We start from the raw sequence: 13,304 nt of genomic DNA, 5'->3' as shown, positions 1-13,304 counted from the left end.
AATATCACTTTGGTTCAGTGAATAATTCACCTATCAACAGCATATTGTACTCTACTCTCCATTCATTTATTCTGCTGCAGGATGGAGTTACTCATTCCAGAATGGATAAAATACTGTATGTTACAGCTGTCAACATTCTAGTATCATTCTTCTTATCGGTTACATAGTATGTTTGTTACTCCAGTTGTTGAAGTAGGAAATAGGTACATTAGCACCTAAAGCGGCAGTAGTTTGACATTTCCTGTCATACCATTTTCCCTCTTTAAAGCCTGACTTTAGCAGTGTTACCAAAGAGTAACCTTTCTCTATGTGTTTTATACAGTTGTTTTCTTGATCACCTGATTTTTGGTTTTCCAATTTTGTCAGCATTAAACTTGATTTTAATCATTTTTTCAGCTGCTTATTTTTCAGTGTCCCCTCCTTTTTTCACAGAATTACAATCGACCTCCAATAATGGCTTTAGCTGTCCCAGTGGCAGTGAAATTTCTCCAGAGGGGTAACAAGGAACTGTGCAGAAACATGTCAAGTTATCTATCCCTAGCCGCAATTACCAAAGCAGATCTTCTGGCTGATCACACAGACGCAATTGTGAAAAGTGTCCTTCAAGGTACAAATATTTTGCTCATTCTGCTATGAGACTTGGGGCCCAATCCTGCAAAACCCCCAAACATGGATTTATCAGGATCAGGCCCTAATATTAGATTGTATAAAGAGAAAGATTTCAAGTAACGTATATAAAGGCTTACAGTATTTGATAAGCCTTTTTGATTAGGAAGCTTTATGGTAGACTGTGAGCTCTTTGGGGCAGGGATTATGTCATCCTATGTATGTGTATAGACAGTGCCTAGGCCATTCACATGTCAATGGACTGCAAATAATAAATAGTAATATGAGACAATATTGTGCATATCAGGCCTTTATCCTTCTTACTTATGCCAATAGCAAAATTCCACTGACTTCTGTGGGAACAAGATCAGACCCGTTCTGTGAAAGAGTCTGAGGTAATTTTTTAAGGCATTGCAATGGAGTTTTATTCCCATACATGCTATTGTCTTTAGTAAGAATTCTGTGGCTAAATTTTTGAAATTTTACTCTGTGGGTTTAACTTATTATGTTAAAGAAGCAAAATATTATTACATATTTTAAAGGGTAATGCGATTTAGCTGAAATCATTCTGTTTACAATAGGGCCTTATTTTCCAGATAAGGATGCTGCCAGTGACATATAATAGCTGGTCAAATTACTGTAGTGATCTTGTTCTAAAGATGATAGGTCTTAACCCAAGCATGTACATTCTGTATATATTAAAAATCTTTGGGATCCATTTATTTTATGGTATTATATGGAGAGATAGCTAAAATGGATGCTAATTTATTCCTTAAACAGTTTGATACCAAATCATTAAGATACTTATAAACTGTGGTGAGAGTTTGCTCTTTCCTGCCTGCAGGTGGTAACGAGTACTGCCTTTTCAACCATTTTACAATGATGTTCATGAAACATGAAATCTGTGAGCAGAAAGGGTCTTTGTGCACAGGTCTTCCCTTTTCCATGTGGAAGTGGGAGTGCCCTCTCCTCTATCGCAGGACCCTGGGGGGTGGGAGCTGGTAGGTTGGGCAGACAGGTGCACTATATTTATTGCTCTCCCTTTCTAGCCTGGTGTGAAATCTACTTACAAATTAAAATGGCCTCAGAGTGTCTTAACTCTTCTGTGGAATCCATCTGTGCAGTGGAAGTTTCCCAATCCCCTCTCTTTAGAGAAGTGGTTGGTGGAGGAGTTCAGGTCAGCAGGACTACTCCATTGGATTCGTACCAGGCTTCCAGGGAGCTGAAGCGAGTGAGCAGGAGACCCCAGAGTCAATATGGATGGTTCTGGCCTCTAACAAATCCTGGAGACCCAAGGGTTTAATGGGATGAACCCTCTATTTCATATTACAGAGAGGCAAACCCCGCCATCTTCCCCATAACGATCTGGTAAAAGCTTTGCCCATTGTGGCATTATAGCTGTGGTTTGAGTAAGACTTTAATAGACATTATTTCACAATAAGACAAAATGTGGTGAAAGAAATGAATTTACTGTTGTGTCAATGGCTATTTCTTTGTAATGTGTTGCATTTCTGAGAAGCCATAGCAGGCATGATTAGCACACGCATTAGCAAGTATTGCCAGTGCAGGATTCCAAGGTGCTTATAACATGATCCTGGGAAAAATCAGCATGTTGAATTTTAAAGTTACTACCAAAATTAAACATGCTGCTGGAGGAAAGCATGGCTATTCTGTTTATGGGCCAGTTTGAGATGAATATATTTAAACCATGTAACATTGCTGAGAAAATAAAATCCAGGGTGAAGAATATTACTGACAAAAGAAATGTCTGTCTGGATCAGTAAAGCCAAGACTAGTGTCATTAGCATATATTAAGATTTTAGCTTGTATGCCAACATTTGGGAAAACAGTGTTATTAATAGTAAGAACCAAAGTGGAACAAGACTTGGTCCTTAAGATATAATCACAGATATACTGACACCTGCTCTAGTTTAGCATTTATATTATTCCACCAGCAGATGTTGCAATGGACTTCAGAGATTAAAATTCCAAATTAAAAAAGGGAACTCTGAATTCTTGTGTTTAGCACTCTTTTTTCCTAGTTATTTGTATTTTCATCAATAGTATTTCAATCAGGAAAGGTCTTGGTTTCAAAATGCTGCTAAGAACCATGATTTAAAACTAAGACAGTTTATTGAGGGGGAGGGAGAAGGCTAATAAATATGGATGTGCAAAGATAAATGGAGACAAAGCATCTTATTCTGTTCTCAGGTAAACTGGGGCAAATCCAGAGCTATCAATGCAGTTGCACTAGTGAAACTGAGAACAGAATTTGGCTCAATGCCTGGGAGAGTTTGGGAGCTAATGGATTTATGGACATAGTAACTACAGTGGGGAAAATGTTGGGCTGTATGATTTATTTATATCTTATTAGCTATGAAAAGCTATTTAGGAAGAATGTTTAACTAGAGTATTATGTTTAGAGATGACTCTAACAGATTAACTCCATTTCCAACACATGAATGTGCACAACCTGCACTCAACACTGATAAATAGACTGTGTGCTGAGGAGTTCCTTGAGGGGGACGGGAGAGACAGAACCCTCCCCACTTCCATGAATAGCAGCAAAGCTGCATCACAGTCACTACGGCAGCCGCAGAGCCCCGTTACTGGTGCTTCTTATGGGGCAGTTTGGTCAGTTGATCCATGTTGTTGCAGATCCACAGGCCATGACCTTGTCCCTTCCAACCCCAAGACCTTCTTGGATTCTAGTGCAAATGAAGCCCTGACAGCTCATCAGTGTGCTACAGGCTCCCTAAATCCCATACTTCCACATGCACGTGGCAGAATCACACTGGGTCTGCCACACCCAGAGTTTTCAACATCCATAGAGTATTTGCTGTATGGGATATTGGTGTTTACTAGCCAGCACCATATTACATGTTCCATACGAAGAAGACATTAAAGAATGTTAAAGTTACAAAGGGAAGCACCGAAAGCTGGGAAACAACAGTTACCCACAGAGCCTTAACTCTGCCTCTTGTGGGATGATTTACAATACAGCCTTCGGTTATATGACCACATAATATATTTTCTATAGGAGTCTGCCTCATTCATTGCACAGATTGCATGGTGAATGAGACAGGGCTGCACCATGTATGCAGGGACTGTGAGGCATTCTACTTCAGGCTTGGCAGAGAGATTTCTGGCTCTCAAAAGGAGGTGGTTGGGGCAGTGAAGAAGGTTCCATTTTACTCTGGGGAGGGAGAGGAAGAGAGCAGCAGCTGGGAGGCAGATGAGTTTCCAGTTGGAGGTAGGGAGAATCTAAGCTCTGAAAATGAGCATACAGTATTTATCTTCAGCAATGGAGCATTTCCAAGATTAAATCTGGTGAGGTAGCAGGTGAAAGGCTACTCTAGAACCATGGCATTAGGCCTGGTCTACACGGGGGGGGGTTCGAACTAAGGTACGCAAGTTCAGCTACGCAAATAGCGTAGCTGAACTCGAAGTACCTTAGTTCGAAGTACTTACCCGTCCTCACGGCGCGGGATCGAAGTCCACGGCTCCCCCGTCGACTCCGCCACTGCCGTTCGCGGTGGTGGAGTTCCGGAGTCGACGGGAGCGCGTTCAGAGTTCGATATATCGCGTCTAGATGATATCCATATATTGTGACAAAGTTCCTCCTCTACCTTGGTGGGTCCTGCGCTCATTGGCGGATTTGCTCGCCTCACAGATTCACCCTGTGGGTCAGGAAACAGCCCAGAGACCTTTCCCTCTGGTAGAAGCCACAGTCCAGGTCAATTCCTCCTGTGTCTACACGGGGGGGGGGGGTTCGAACTAAGGTACGCAAGTTCAGCTAGGCAAATAGCGTAGCTGAACTCGAAGTACCTTAGTTCGAAGTACTTACCCGTCCTCACGGCGCGGGATCGTAACCGGGGCGGGTAGTATGGACGTACCCTTAGTTAGGAACAGAGCATTGAGGAAGAGATTTTTTTTTTTGCAAATTATTTTTAATTGTTCTACTATATTAATGTATATTTGTCTGTATTTAATGGAACAAAGTATATTGTGACAGACCCAGATCAGTGGGGTACAGGAGTCTGGTAGAGGGCAAATATACTGGTCACTGGGTGAGTAGTTTTCTGTTCCCTGAGTGACCAGAGCAGGGGCTGCACTAGAGTAATCAGGAACCTGCTAGAACCAATTAAGACAGGCAGGATAATTAAGGCACCTGGAGCCAATTAAGAAACTGCTAGAATCAATTAGGACAGGCTAGCTAATCAGAGCACCTGAGTTGAAAAAGGACCTCTCTTCAGTTTGTGGCATGCATGTGAGGAGCTGGGAGCAAGAGGAGCTGAGAGTGAGAGGACATATTGCTGGAAGACTGAGGAGTACAAGCATTATCAGGCACTAGGAGAAAGGTCCTGCGGTGAGGATAAAGAAGGTGTTGGGAGGAGGCCATGGGGAAGTAGCCCAGGGAGTTGTAGCTGTCGTGAAGCTGTATCAGGAGGCACTCTAGACAGCTATAGTCCACAGGGCGCTGGGCTGGAACCCGGAGTAGAGGGTGGGCCCGGGTTCTCCCCAAACTTCCCAACTCCTGATCAGACACAGGAGGAATTGACCTGGACTGTGGCTTCTACCAGAGGGAAAGGTCTCTGGGCTGTTTCCTGACCCACAGGGTGAATCTGTGAGGCGAGCAAATCCGCCAATGAGCGCAGGACCCACCAAGGTAGAGGAGGAACTTTGTCACAATATATGGATGGGATTTGACAGAGTTGTTGGCTTTGCACAGCTTACTGGAAGGTCTGGAGCTCTCTTCAATGTGGAGGTGCATTCTCTGGTCCAGAGCAGATTATTTGGGATGACATTTGACCCAAGAATCTCATAGTTTGCTCCACAGCAAAGATTATTTGTGAATTTTATTTAATCAATGTGTGTAGTGCAACTGACTGAACATTTTAAATGCAGATACACTGTTGTGGTGGTAGAAGTTGATCTCAAAGCAATTAGATTGTAGATAGAATAGAACCTGTTCACTAGATCAGTAGTTCTCAGCTAGGGGTTTGTGGCCCACTTGGGGTCCAAGAGCCATTTCAGGGGGTCCACCAAGCCAGACCGCTCAGAGCCCCGAGCCCTGGTGCCCGAAGTTCAGAGTCCCAAGCACCAGCACTCTGTGGGGTAGAGCCCCAAGCCCCAGCAGAAGCCGCCCTGCAGGGCTGAAACCTCCAGCCCCACAGGGCTAAAGCACCGGGCCGACCCATTGCTCCAAGGTGCAGAAGCACTGAGCCCCCTGCCGGGGGAAGCCCCCTCTCCCCAGGGCTGAAGCCCAGTGCTCCCCCTGCAGCTGAAGCCCAGGCACCCCCACTGGCCATGGAGTTTTTATAGCATGTTGTGTGGGCTTCCAAACCCCTGCACTAAATACCACAGTGTATGTGTGAGTGTACTAGGAGGCACAAAACTTCAAGATAAAGGGAAAATTACCTTGTCTGAAATCCATCTGATTGCTTTTGTGTTACTGCTAGGAGAAAGGATCTGGCAGTTGTATAGGAATTAGTATCGCAGTAATATGCAGAAATGGATACCAGAGCCTTTTTTCATCATGTGATCTAAAGAGTATGAGAAATAGATGGAAAAATCAGTTCCGGGCAAAGAAAGTGTGCATGACTCCAGTGACAAATAGTAATTGCTTTGAAGGAGGCTTTCTCCAAGGTTCACCATAATTCTAATCTTACTTTTCATTGATACGAACATTTAATATTGCAGCTTCCTTGACAAATCCAGCTAATCACCTAGCATCGCTCTTCCATCACCCTCCACTTCTGCTTGTGTCCTTCACCTGCTTCTCTGCCACTGTCAGAAGCCTTTCTTAGCTCTGTCCCCTCTCTGAGTCATGAGTCTGCTTCTCTCCCACTGTATCCAATCTCTACTTTCATTCCCCTCTCATGGGGCTCATTGGCTACAGTGGTTGTGCCTAATCCACTTGTGAAAATCATTGCCGCAAAATATTATTGCAGCAATGAGCTGAGTTGGATTCAAAAAGGATTTTGAACTTTATATGAATAATAATTATATGCGTAGTCACACTGTCAAGGGTTAAGAATCATTGGAAAGAGGGAGCCTATACAGGAAGGATGGGCTCCACCTAAACCAAAATGGGACCAGATTGCTGACACTTAATATTAAAAAGATTGTAAAGCAGTTTTTAAACTAAGGGCTGGGGAAGAGCTGACAGGTGCAGAGGAGCACGTGGTTTGGACAGAGACATCCCTTAGGGGAGGATCTATTAATGGCGATTCTTTATGTCCTAGTAAGGAGGAGAAGATGGAAGATGATAAAATACAGGTAGGGTCTGATGAGAAAGAGTCAAATGAAAAATAAGTCCCATTCAATTATATCATGTAATGGCAGACAACTAAAAAGTGACATGTTTTTAAAGTGCTTATATACCAATGCTAGAAGTCTAAATAATAAGATGGGTGAACTCTAGGGCCTCGTTTTAAATTAGGATCTTGATATAATAGGCACCACAGAAACTTGCTGGAATGAGGATAATCAATGAGACACAGTAATACCAGGGTTACAAAATATATCGGAAGGACAGAGTAAGTCATGCTGGTGTGGGAGTGGCACTATATGTGAAAGAAAGCATAGAATCAAATGAAGTAAAAAATCTTAAATGAAACAAACTGTACCATAGACTCTCTATGGATAGTAATTCTATGCTCTAATCATAAGAATACAGCAGTAGGGATATATTACCAACTACCTGACTAGGATGGTGATAGTGACACTGAAATGCTCAGGGAGATTAGAGAGGCTATTAAAATAACAAACTCTATAGTAATGGGGGATTTCAACTATTCCCATATAGACTGCGTACATGTCACCTCAGGAGGGATGCAGAGATAAAATTTCTTGAAACCTTAAATGACTGCTTCTTGGAGCAGCTAATCCTGTAACCCACAAGAGGATAGGCAATTCTTGATTTAGTCCTAAGTGGAGCACAGGATCTGGTCCAAGAGGTGAATATAGCTGGACCGCTTGGTAATAGTGACCATAATATAATTAAATTTAATATCCCTGTGGTGGGGAAAACACCACAGCAGCCTAACACTGTAGCATTTAATTTCGCAAAGGGGAACTACACAAAAATGAGGAAGTTAGTTAAACAGAAATTAAAAGGTACAGTGCCAGAAGTGAAATCAAGAAAGAGATTTTGGAGTCATTGTGGATAGTTCTCTGAAAACATTCACTGAATGTGCAGCAGCAGTTAAAAAAGCGAACAGAATGCTGGGAATAATTAAGAAAGGGATCAATAATAGGACAGAAAATATCATGTTGCCACTATATAAATCCATGGTACGCCCACATCTTGAATATTGCAGGCAGATGTGGTTGCACCATCTCAAAAAAGATATATTGGAATTGGAAAAGGTTCAAAAAAAGGCAACAAATGATTAGGGGTATGGAACAGCTGACACATGAGGAGAGATTAATAAGACTGGGACTTTTCAGCCCAGAAAAGAGACAACTAAGGGGGTATATGATAGAGGTCTATAAAATCATGACTGGGTGGAGAAAGTAAATAGGGAAGTGTTATTTACTCCTTCTCATAACGCAAGAACTATGGGTCACTAAATGAAATTAATAAGCAGCAGGTTTAAAACAAACAAAAGGAAGTATTTTTTCACACAACGCAGAGTCAACCTGTGGAACTCCTTGCCAGAGGATGTTGTGAAGGCCAAGACTATAACAGAGTTAAAAAAAGAACTAGATAAGTTCATGGAGGGTAGGTCCATCAATGGCTATTAGCCAAGATGGTCAGGGATGATGTCCCTAGCCTCTGTTTGCCAGAAGCTGGGAATGGGCGACAGGGGATGGAGCACTTGATCATTACCTGTTCTGTTCATTCCCTCTGGGGCACCTGGTATTGGCCACTGTCGGAAGACAGAATACTGGGATAGATGGACCTTTGGTCGACCCATTATGACCATTCTTATGTTCTGATGGATATTAACCCTCTTTAGTGCACAAGACAACCAACAACTTCCCTAATAGGCATGTTATTGCCTAGCTGTCCATTATGGGAGTTTTACTCTTTCTCCAAAGCATTTTGTGCTGACTCCTCTTGTAGACAGGATATTGGACTAGATGGACCATTAATACAGTGCACTGTGAAGTTTCTTATGTTCCGCCCTGTACAGTCACACTGAGCCATGTTCTTTCCAACATACACACCTGACCTATCAGCCACAGTGACACTAATAGCATTCTCTACTCTCTAGTTTTCTTGTCTTCTCATCTATAGATTCAAATTATTGAATTTATTTCCCTATTCCTGTCTTCTTCCTTAACCATCTTCTGGTGGTTTCGGAGGGCTTATCAGAAGCTGTAAAGCTTCTCAAACAGGTAACATGAATGGAAGTGCCACAGGCAAGGTGGTAGTACAGTTAGGTATCAAGACACATACTGTAATCGGTACACAAAACTAAGGAGGGAGCTTAAATTACCTACTTTGCATAGGCTTCACAAAGCCAAGCCCCATCTTGGATTTCCCCAGCTACTTGTCCTGCTGTGCTGGGGGATTGTCTGCAGGACTGCACCTCTGAACTCTTTGGCACACCACTATGGCCTTAGAATGCAAGTTTGGGAGTACAGTATCCCTCACATACGACATTTCAAGGTCACAGTAATAAATAGAGCTATACAAGCCTTTCCTTAAGAAATCTAAAACCGAATGCAATTTACCAGGAGGTCATTGTGACCATAATATAATTAAATTTAACATGCTTGGAGGCAGAGGAGAAGGGAAATACCAAAGAAGCTTACCATAGTAGCATTTAACTTCAGAGGAATGACACAAAAATGAGGAAGCTAGTTAATGGAAATTAAAAGGAACAGTCACAAAAGTGAAATGCCTGCAGGTTACATGGAATTTTTTTGAAAACACCATAATAGAGGCTCAAATAAAATTAAATGTATATCCCAAATTAAAAAGAATAGAAAGAGGACCAAAAATGCCTCTGTGGCTAAACAGCGTAAAAGAGGTGGATAGAGGCAAAAAGGGATCCTTTAAAACTTGGAAATCAAATCCTACTGAGGAAAATAAAAAGGAGCATAAACTCTGGTAAACCAAGTGCCATTTAAGTGGCACACCTGAACCATTCTTTTTTAGGTTTTTAGTTTTTAGGTGACAAAACTGAGGAATTGTATTGAAAGAGGAGCTTTTGGAACAAACTGATAAATTAAACAGTAATAAGTCACCAGGACCAGATGGGTGTTCACATAAGAGTTCTGAAGGAACTTAAATATGAAAATGCAGAACTACTTACTGTGTATGTAACCTGTCACTTAAATAATCTTCTGTACCAGATGACTGGAAGATAGCTAATGTGATGCCAATTTTTAAAAAAGGCTCCTGAGGCAATCCTGGGAATTACAGGCTGGTAAGCCTAACTTCAGTGCCAGACAAATTGGCTGAAACTATAGTGAATAAGAGAATTATCAGACACACATAGATGAACAAAATATGCTGGGGAAGAGTCAACATGGCTTTTGTAAAGGGAAATCATGCCTCGCCAATCTATTAGAATTCTGTGAGAGAATCAGCAAACGTGTGGACAAGGGCGATCCAGTGGATATACTGTACTTGGACTTTCAGAAAGCCTGTGACAAGATCCCTCACCAAAATCTCTTAAGCAAAGTAAGCAGTCATGGGATAAGAGGGAAGGTCCTCTTATGGATCAGTAACTGGTTAAAAGACAGGGGGAAAAGGGTAGGAATAAATAGTCCATTTCCAAAATGGAGAGACATAAATAGCTGTGTCCCCCAGGGATCTGTAATGTGACTGGTGCTGTTCAACGTATACATAAATGATCTGGAAAAAGGAGTAAACAGTGAGGTGGCAAAGTTTGCAGACTATACTAAATTACTCAAGTTAGTTAAGTCCAAAGTTGACTGCGAAGAGTAACAAAGGGATGTCACAAAACTGGGTGAGAAAGTGGCACATGAAATTCAGTGTTGATAAATGTGAAGTAGTGCATATTGGAAGACATAACCCCAACTATACATACAAAATGATGGGGTCTAAATTACCTGCTGTCACTCCAGAAAGAAATCTTGAAGTCATCATGGATAGTTCTGAGAACATTTGCTCAATGTGTAGCACCAGTCAAAAAAGCTAACAGAATGTTAGGAACCATTAGGAAAGGGATAGATAATAAGACAATAGATATCATAATGCCACTATATAAATCCATGGTACGCCTACACCTTGAATAATGTGTGCATGTTCAGGTCGAACTAAATCTACAAATATATATTAGAAATGGAAAAGGTACAAGAGAAGGGCAATAAAAATGATTTAAAGGTATGGAACAGCTTCCATCTGAGAAGAGATTGAAAAGACAAGGACGATTCAGGTTGGAAAAGAGACGACCAAGGGGGAGTTTGATAGATGTCTATAAAATCATAAATGGTGTGGAGAAAGTGAATAAGGAAGTGTTATCTACCCCTTCACATAACATAAGAACCAGGGGTCACCCAATGAAGTTAATAGGGAGCAAGTTTAAAACAAGCAAAAGAAAGTACTTCATCACACAATGCACAGTCAATCCATGGAACTCTGCCAGGGTATGTTGTCTAATTCTTTTTGTAATCCAGTTATAGTTTTGTCCTTCACAAGTTCATAGAGGATAGGTCCAGGAATAGCTATTAGCCAAGATGGTCAGTGATGCAAACCCATGCTCTCAGTGTCCCTAGGCTTCTGATTGCCAGGTGTTGGGACTGGACAACTGCATGGACCACCTAATGGTTGCCCCGTTCTGTTCATTCCCTTTGAAGCATCTGCCATTGGCCACTGTCGAAAGACAGAATATGGGTCTGTAGCGAGGCGGTGTGGTTCCCCGTCCCGCCGGAGAGGGACGAGCCTCTCCAGACACCAAAGTGGGTGGAGCCAGTGAATCCTGTGCCCGCCCCCCCAGAGGTCAAGGTGTAGGACAGGAAGTATAAAAGCCCAACCCCAGAGCTTACTAGAAGAACAGTTGCTGGAGAGGCCAGATGCCTGTGGCCTTCCTCCTGGTTGGGAGACCCTGGCAATCGGTGGCTGACCTGAAGACAGGCTGGACCAGCCGATGCCTGATACCAACCAGCGCCCAGAGGAGCTGTCAAGCCTGCCCCTTGCAAGTTACCCAGAGGAGCTGCCAAGCCTATTGCTTGCCAGTTACTCTGAGGAACCCATGGTGCTTGACCCCTTGGAGGACACCATCCGGACCCAGATACCTCTAGAGGGGGAGTAGGAAGTAGTCTGGGGGCAGCCGACCCTAGTCTGGCTGCAGCGCTGCCAGAGTCTATGTCAGTGTGTTACGGCCAGGATCCCCGCTGACACAGCAGTGGGTCTTCTGCTGCTGCTAGGGCCCCAGGCTGGGATGCAGTGGAGTGGGTGGGCCTGGGTCCCCCCTGCAACTCAACCTCTGGGTGTCAATCTCCCACTCTCGCAGGCCCTTCGGAGCCAGGAGTCTGGACTTGATGTTTACCTGTTTGCTCAGCCCTGGCCTGAGCCATTGACTCTTTGCTGCTCCACCCCAACCCAGGGCCAGGGCCTACTCATTATATAACAGTTGCTCAGCTCCTATCTGAGGACCTGAACCCATGACTCACTACTGCCCGCTGACTGGGTGTGAATAACTGTTATGTTTTGCCTCTACTGCTGCTGCGGCGAGAGACTCCCGCAGTCAGGCTAATTCCCTGTCACAACTGAAAGGATGTAGCGAGGCGGTGTGGTTCCCTGCTGTCCCAGAGAGGGACAAGTCCCGGGCAAACCCCTCTACAGAGTCTATGGACCATTGGTCTGGCCCAGTATGGTCAATCTCATGTATGTTTCTTGGGTTCAGGTACAAACTTGTAACACTCTCCGTTCATGACTTTTTGAACAAACCAGCCAGTTTCATATAGACCTGGGTCAGTTTGTATTTATCTTGAAACCATTAGAAACTCCTACTCTTTCCCATTGTTTCATCAAAAAACTGGGTGCAATTTCATTGTTCACACTGAGTTTTGCTTTGAGTTTTGGGTACATTCACATGTGGTTCTCAAAGCAAAACTTGGGGAGAAAACCCAGCTGGATCACAACCAAAGACAAGTTTCCCTGTGAACCCAAACTGCCTTGTTTCCCACAGTAATAAGTAAATTGAGTAATAAATTATGGTTTGATCCTGAGATGTGCCAAGCACCTGCTGTTCCCATTGGATCTAATCCTGAGGTCCTTATGAAGCTATTAGTCAATCCTCACTAATGCAAAACTTCTGTTGGCTTCAGTGGAGTCTAACTGAATTTTGACTTTGTGTAAACACTTCAGGAATAGGCGCCTTGACTTCAGTGTGAATGTTGGGTGATAGCAATGGTAGCATTGGGCATATGGTGCTCATCTATTTTAGGGATTTCTCCAGACTGGACACCCCCTTCTCCGGGGGAAGCTATACAAGAACAACTCCAGCTGGACACAGATTTTGTGGGGATCTGTCCCTTTAAGGACACCTCGGTCTCCTGTGAAGAGCAACTGCCCCAACATGATTCCATCCCCTTGGTTGTCTTCAGGGAAGGGATACCTAGCCTGGGGAAATGTTTAGCATTGAGTCCCTAAGTACTCATCATCTCTCAGGATCAGGCCCTTTGTGTGAGATGTTGATATTTGTATGCTCTTTTACATACTGAATAAAAACAAATCTGTTGATGAGAAAACCAGAATATTGTTGTATTAC

The 13,304-nt window shown here is 43.1% G+C and overlaps 1 protein-coding gene across 6 annotated transcripts in view; it reads left to right on the top strand.

The window, feature by feature from the left end:
* VEPH1 (ventricular zone expressed PH domain containing 1) overlaps positions 1–13,304 on the top strand; it is a 189,783-nt gene that overhangs the window by 53,523 nt on the left and 122,956 nt on the right. For all 6 annotated transcript variants that reach the window (XM_045029716.1, XM_045029712.1, XM_045029713.1 and 3 more), the window contains one exon: positions 433–607. In XM_045029716.1, the coding sequence (XP_044885651.1) occupies positions 433–607 (175 nt within the window). The remainder of the gene's footprint in view (positions 1–432; positions 608–13,304) is intronic.

The sequence above is a fragment of the Mauremys mutica genome, chromosome 9 (assembly GCF_020497125.1).
Source record: "Mauremys mutica isolate MM-2020 ecotype Southern chromosome 9, ASM2049712v1, whole genome shotgun sequence".
NCBI classification, from domain to species: domain Eukaryota; kingdom Metazoa; phylum Chordata; order Testudines; family Geoemydidae; genus Mauremys; species Mauremys mutica.
Note: the sequence above shows the minus strand (reverse complement) of the source record. Positions and strands in the feature narration are given on the sequence as shown.